The 7,738-nt window shown below is 34.0% G+C and overlaps 1 protein-coding gene across 1 annotated transcript; it reads right to left on the bottom strand.

Moving 5' to 3' along the window:
• Window positions 1-5,343: 5,343 nt before the first annotated feature.
• On the bottom strand, window positions 5,344-6,384 carry LOC140919760 (uncharacterized). Its single transcript, XM_073366393.1, has 4 exons — window positions 6,291-6,384; window positions 6,173-6,249; window positions 5,694-6,026; window positions 5,344-5,622 (listed from the first exon to the last, which is right to left on the bottom strand). The coding sequence occupies exons 1-4, from the start codon at window positions 6,382-6,384 to the stop codon at window positions 5,344-5,346; spliced, it is 783 nt and encodes a 260-aa protein (XP_073222494.1).
• Between the last annotated feature and the right edge of the window lie 1,354 nt (window positions 6,385-7,738).

The raw sequence follows: 7,738 nt of genomic DNA, 5'->3' as shown, positions 1-7,738 counted from the left end.
TAGAGTTCATAGGGTTACGGTTTCGTTTAAGAAGAAACAACGAGAATGTGCAGAAATACGAACGGTTCGTAGGACAGAGTAGGGTTCTCATTGAGAAGAGTATGTAATAATGTTCGTAGGGATAGTAACAAATATGGAGATGATTTGCAATGGAGATGGTTAACAATATGGTTCGTAGGGACATTAGGGTTCGCAATGAGAAGGATAATGAAGAGGAGAAGGACACTGAAGTGTAGTGAAGTTTATGTAATAAAGAGGAAACTGAAGCGATTTACTGTTATATTTTATTTTTTAAAAGCCTATTACAGCGCTTTTTTTAAAAAGCGCTGTAAAAGACCTTCTTATAGTAATTTTTTTAAAGCCTATTACAGCGCTTTTTTTAAAAAGCGCTGTAAAAGACCTTCTTATAGTAATTTTTTTAAAGCCTATTACAGCGCTTTTTTTAAAAAGCGCTGTAAAAGACCTTATTTTATTTTTTTAAAGCCTATTACAGCGCTTTTTTTAAAAAGCGCTGTAAAAGACCTTCTTATTTTATTTTTTAAAAGCCTATTACAACGCTTTTTTTAAAAAGCGCTGTAAAAGACCTCCTTATTTTACTTTTAAAAGCCTATTACAGCGCTTTTTTTAAAAAGCGCTGTAAAAGACCTTATTTTATTTTTTAAAAGCCTATTACAACGCTTTTTTTAAAAAGCGCTGTAAAAGACCTCCTTATTTTACTTTTAAAAGCCTATTACAGCGCTTTTTTTAAAAAGCGCTGTAAAAGACCTTATTTTACTTTTTAAAAGCCTATTACAGCGCTTTTTTAAAGAGCGCTGTAAAAGACCTCCTTATTTTATTTTTTAAAAGCCTATTACAGCGCTTTTTTTAAAGAGCGCTGTAAAAGACCTCCTTATTTTACTTTTAAAAGCCTATTACAACGCTTTTTAAAAAAGCGCTATAAAAGACCTCCTTATTTTATTTTTTAAAAGCCTATTACAGCGCTTTTTTAAAGAGCGCTGTAAAAGACCTCCTTATTTTATTTTTTGAAAGTCTATTACAGCGCTTTTTTACAGGCTTTTTAAAGCGCTTGTCCAAAAGCGCTGTAAAAGACCTCCTTATTTTTTTTAAAAAAGCTTTTTACAGCGCTTTTCCAAAAAGCGCTCTAATAGGTCCTTTAATTATGTGAAATCAAAGTCTTTTACAGCGCTTTTTTTACGGCGCTTGTCAAAAAAGCGCTGTTGTATCCTCCGTTATTTTTAAAATATCATACAACAACGCTTGTATTTAATAAGCGTTATAAAAGACGCGCTATAAAATGTCATTTTTGGCGTAGTGCATTAAATAAATAGATGTGTGTGGTTGAAAACAAAGAAGGAAGAGCCGACCGGCGTGTGGGTCACAAAAGATTATTATTATTATTTTTTATATATCAAAGTTTAAAGCATCTCATTTATAATAATATCCTTACTATTAATATACCTTCTTCCTACTATTGAATTAGTAGTTAATTAATTGTTGACAAAAGAACTTAGACTCAAGATCCATTTCGTTGTGTCAGATAAGAGAATTCTCTCAACTCCTCCATCTGTTTTTGCTGCTCCTGTTCAAAAAAGAAAAATCTCAAGGGAACGTTGGACTTGGTAATGATAAATGTGCTTTCTACAAAGAAAAAAGTCATTAGAAAATACATTGTTTGAAATTGAGGAGAACACACAAGAAGAATTTTAGGGGACCGTCGTATATGTCGGTTATGATTGTTGATGGTACTTCTATGCCATTAGCAGACATTGATTTTATCTCCACATCTAACATGTGTTCTTCTGATGTTTATTATATTCCTAATCTCACTTTTAGTCTTGCTTCTGCTAGTTAACTATGTGATTCAGTTACTCAATTATATTTTCTTCCAATTCTTGTTGTGTGCAAGATTCACATTCCAAGAGGCTATATGGGACATGTCATAGACAAATGGGACTTTATGTTTTGGATTACCTACGAGTCTCATGTACTACAACTACAACAATCACTACTGACTTATTATCTAGTTTTTGCTTGAATTATTTGTCTTCTAGTTTTTATTTATGGCATTCTCACCTTGGACATGCTTCTGCTTCTAGATTAATATATTTGGCTTTCACTAGAGCTTTAGGAAAGTTACAAACTGATAATATTTCAGATTGTTGTGGTTGTAAACTTGCAGCTTTACTATATAGTAAAAGTGTTTCTCTTTCATATGTGCCTTTTGATTTAGTTCACACTGATGTTTGGGGTCTGATGTTTGGGGTCTGATGTTTGGGGTCCATCACCGGTTCTCACCAAATGTGGATTTAGATATTATGTTTCATTTATTGATGATTACACGTGTTATTGTTGGGTTTATCTTATGAAAAATCAGGCTGAATTTTTTGACATTTATCATATGTTTCGTGCTATGGTCAAGGCTCAATATAATGCTGCTATAAAGTGCTTTCATTGTAATTTAGATGGTGAATATACCTCTAATAAATTCTTTGAATTACTCGTTTATGATTGCACCCTCCACCAGTCATCTTGTAATGATACTCTTCAATAAAATGGAGTTGTTGAAAGGAAACACCATCATATTATTGAGACTACTCGTTCCTTTTTGTTGCTTGCTTCGGTTCCCACTAAGTTTTGGAAGGAAACAGTTCTTACTATTGTCCATGCTATTAATAGAATTCTACCGTCTGTCATATCAGTTTTGTATCCCTTTGAAAAATTGTATGCTACTATCCATGATTACTCTTTATTGAAAGCCTTTGGTTCTACTTGTTTTGTTGTTCGTCTAGAAGTAGAATGTGATAAGTTGTCTTCTCGTTCTGCCATGTGTGTTTTTCTTGGTTCAGGGAATGGTCAAAAGGTTTATCATTGTTATGACCCTCATGCAAGAAAACTTTATGTTTATCGTAATTCTTTTTTCTTGAGCACATCCCTTTTTACTTTATTTCCTCTGATTCTCAAATTACTAAGAATTCATAATTAACCCATATTGATATGTTTAGTCCTAATGATAATGTTTCTAGTGATTGTAATGTTGAGAGTTGTAGAACAAATACTACTACTCCACATGATGACATATATCTTGTCCCCCTGATTGTCCAACCACCTCCTACGATTGTTGATCTTCCATCTCCACCTTCTCATTACCCTTCTCGTCATTGTAACTCTACTCAATTACCTGATTTTATCTATTCCGCTTACTCAACTTCGTTGGCTTCTTTCTTAACCTCTATTCACAATTTTTCTAAGCCATCTTCCTATAAAGAGACTGTTCTTGATCCTTTTTAACACCAAGCTATGTCAAAAGAACTCTCTACATTGCACAAAACAAAAACTTGGGAGTTAGTACCTCTTCCTCCTAGAAAGCGTGTTATTGGGTCTCGTTGGGTATACAAGTTCAAAACTAAGTATGAGGAGTCGGTTGGGGGCTATAAAGCACGTCTTGTTGCTAAGGGATTCTGTCAACAATATGGTATGAATTATGAAGAAATTTTGCTCTTGTAACCATGATGATCATTATCCGTACTCTTATTGTAGTTGCATCTATTTGCCAGTTGCATATTTTCCAAATGGATGTCAAAAATGTTTTTTTAAATGGCGAGCTTAAAAAAGTCTATATGGTCACTCCACAAGGAATTTCCGATAATCAGGGAGAAATGTGTAAGTTAAAAAGGCTCAATTTGGTTTTAAACAGGCTCCTCAAGTTTGGTTTGAGAAATTCTCTACTGTGATCAATCATTTCTCTTCGTTTCCGCTCTATTTGACATGATTTTGTATTATTTATAAGGTTCACCACTTATGGTCGCATTATATTTTCTTTGTATGTTGATGATATGATTATTATAAGTGATGGTGTTAATGAAACCAATGAGTTGAAATTGCAGTTAGCCAAGTAGTTTGAAATGAAGGACTTGAGAACTCTTTTCTATTTTTTTGGGATTGAAGTTGCCTACTCTTTTGGAGGCTACCTTCTTTCTCAATCCAAGTACATTGCCAACATTCTTGAGCATACTTGTCTTTCTGATACTAGAGCAACATATACTTCTCTTGAGTTGAATGTGAAATATGCTCCATCGGATGGTGTTACTTTATCAGATCCCACTTTGTACTGTACTTTGGTTGACAGCTTGGTGTAGCTTACGATTATAAGACCTGATATTGATTATGTTTTCATTCAATTTATTGTCTCTCTCACTACAATACATTGGACAATTGTTCTTCGTTTTCTTTGTTATCTTCGAGGAACTCAACTTCAGAGTCTTCTCTTTCCATCATCGTGTTCATTGGACTTACGTGCTTATTTTGATACTGATTGAGATGGTGACACCACATATCGTAAGTGCATCGCAAAGTTTTATATATTTCTTAGAAACTCTCTTATTTCTTAGAAGTGTAAGAAACATGACATTGTCTCTCGCTCTTCTACAGAAGCTGATATCGTGCTTAGACATCCACTTATGCTGAAATAATTTGGTTGCATTGACTTTTGTCTGATATGGGTATCTCTCTTTTTAAGCCAACTTCGATGCACTACGATAACAAGAGTGCTATTCAAATTGCCCATAACTCAGTCTGTCATGAACGCACCAAGCAAATTGATATTGATTGTGGTCTCACTCATCATCATCTTCAACATGGAACTATTACTCTATCATTTGCCTCCTCTTCCTTACAAATTGTTGATTTGTTCACAAAGATGCATTCCATTAAACATTTTTTGCTTTTTGGTTGACAAACTTTCAGTGCTCCATGTTAATGCATCGCGAGTTTGAGGAGATATGTTAGATTATATTATTATATATTAGTAGTAAGGGTATTCTAAACTTTTCTATTCTCTAGTATATATAATTATTGTAACTTTATTACTTTAAGCTTTTTGTTCATTTTAATTATAAACCCCTAGCCAAGGATTCTTTCTCTTATTGCTCTCTTCTTCTTCCCCCCTTCTATGTTTATGTAAGATTATCATTCTTAAGATCCAAATCCTTACTTGAAACCTTAATGATCTCCGAGCAGTCATGTTTTTTTTGTCTTCACAAAACCATCAACAATTTTTTATTGCTTTGTTCAATAATCTATAAAATACAAAGCTCTAATAGAATTTCAATTTTGGTTACCGTTCATTAGTACTGTTGGGTACCAATGGTAATGAAAGTGAAACAGAAACATAGGCGGTGTTGACTTCTCTGAATTTGTTGTACTTTTGATGAAGAGGCCATAAAAGAAAAAGGCGATTGACGTGTGGGTCACAAAAGATTTTTATTTTTTACTTTTACAAATGAAATCTTAATGCATTTCTTTTATAATAACGTGTTGAACACTTTGAGGTATTTCCACCAAAATTTAAAAACTAGCTAAAAAGAAAGCTTTTGACAGCATGTGAGGAGTCTCCTTCGCTTGTCTCCAAACAAACTCAACATTGGAGTTATTATAGAAAGTAGAGAGACTGTGCCTACAAGCTCGGATAATATCCCCAAACTTAGATATATTGTCGCTATTAGCTTTTAGATTGTCAACAACTGTCTTGGAATCCAAATCAAAATCTAATGGAGCCAAACGTGGTTCATGTACCCAATGCAACACTACAAGTAGTCCAAACTCCAAACACTTCTCCCACGTGAACTGCACACATTGACGTAAACCACTATGTTTTGATTAGGATAAAAAACCAAATTTATCACGAATAATTATACCAATACCCACCTCATTGTTCTATACAGAGAAAGATCGTCAATGTTGCATTTCAGTTGTCTGTGGCTTGGAGTTGTCCAGTGCATTACAGTAGGGGTTGTTTGCGGCTGCTGTAGGTGCTGCTGCGTTTTTTGTGCAACAGACCAGCCCTCGTGTAGTGCAGATGCACAATCATATACTACAGACACACCATCAACCACATTGTTCCAAATACAATTGTTGTATTGCTTCCAAAGTCTCCATAACGCATAAGTTAAATGGCCTAAATCTGAAGCAGACAATAGACATAGAGTGCAAAAAATCAGTGTTGCAGCATCCATTTCCAACTCCTTGGACTGTAGGAATGCAACAGAAAAAGCATATGGTTGCTAAACGCGCACAATGCTCGGACAAGAGAAAAAATGTGGTAGATGTCCTATATTTAGTCGTTGCAAAGAGCAGAATCATGAACACACATGACTCCACGATCTAGCAATCTTACCTGTGTGGCCAACATTGCTTTCCCAGAAGAGCGTAATTGAATGATGTGATGTTTTTGAATCCCATACCTCCTTCGTACTAATTCATTGAAAGTTTATCCCATGACAAGCAAGGGATACCTCTAGATTGTGTGCTATTATGGCCCCACAAGAATGAATTCATCATCCTCTCAATTTCATTAGCAAATGTGGATAGAAGAAGGAATATGCTCATGATATAAGTCAATATAGATTGTAGAACGAATTTGATGAGAATTTCTCGACCAGTCTTCGACAAACATTTGCTGCTCCAAGAATGAATTTTATTCCAAACTCTATCCTTGATAAAGTTAAGAGTCGATTTCTTGCTTCGTTTGATCATAGAGGGAAGTCCTAAGTACTTCCATGTGCTAAGAACTAAATGTACTCTAAGGGTATGAGCAATAAAGTCTTTCAACGTAGTGGATCACAAAGACTTAGCTTAGCATTTAAGCACAAACAAAAAAAAGTAGCAGAAAAATAGAGTTAAATTGAAGGTACTAGAATACACAAGAAAAGAGGGTGTTTAAATTATGTTATACCGTTTTTAAATTATACTTCGATTTCTTTGCACATATACTTTCTTTTTCAAAACATTCAATTTTCTCTTATGAATTAGGTTTAGTGAAAATAAAGTTGAACCATAAAGAATTAAGATAAAGGAAATAGAGAAAGAAGACACAATAGTTCACAATACAAGAGTTGCTACATCTAATCCTCCCCTACCAGAGAGAGTTTGCCTTAGTACCGTCTGAAGTTTCAATTACATAATAAAATGGGGGTTTGAATTGTGTTATGAACTTATGGTTTGTTATAAATAAAATTTATTCGTGATTTGGTGATCAAAGCAAATCAGAAAGTAAAAGCATAGTGAAGAAAAAGAATCACACAAGTATTATTTACTCTATCTCTTTAGACTTTGAGTATTTTTTCTTCAGCATCTCCAAAATGTTGTCGTCAGAACCATTCTTCAACATTCTGGCAAATTATTGTTGAGGTTCATGAGCATTTTTGCCACTACCGGGCTGATTTACATTAGTTCATGTTTGTGTCTAAATTGATACAAAGTTTATTTCTAGGATTCTAAGTCTCATTGAGAGGATGTTACATATTCAATCTTATATTTGTTCAAGTGTATGAAAACACTTTGACTGATTTAGATCGATTCTAGTTTATGTCTGATTTAACACAAAGTATGATTTGAGGATTCTAACTCTCATTGAAAGGATGTTACATATTCAATCGTATATCAGTTCAAGTGTATGAAAACACTTTGACTGATTTACATCAATTATAGTAACTCTCTAATGAGATGATTTGTTATTCATGCCTTTTTTAGGTGTTTTTCTTGCTATGTTGCGTTTGTTTCTCTTTTAAAATGTTGCAAGTTGTTATCCTCACTCTTCAGCTCATAATGCGTGTTTTTTTATAGAAGCATTTACAACATTGCCTTTTTTTTCCTTCAAGGGATGGCTGAATGTCCTTCATGGAATGACCTTGTATCCTTTATGGCATGGCCTTGTGTTTTTCAGCTTTGTGTTTCATTTGAA

This window comes from Cicer arietinum, chromosome 3 (assembly GCF_000331145.2).
Source record: "Cicer arietinum cultivar CDC Frontier isolate Library 1 chromosome 3, Cicar.CDCFrontier_v2.0, whole genome shotgun sequence".
Classification (NCBI taxonomy): Eukaryota; Viridiplantae; Streptophyta; class Magnoliopsida; order Fabales; family Fabaceae; genus Cicer; species Cicer arietinum.
The sequence above is the reverse complement of the archived record's forward strand: the minus strand, read 5'-3'. Positions and strand labels throughout refer to the sequence as shown.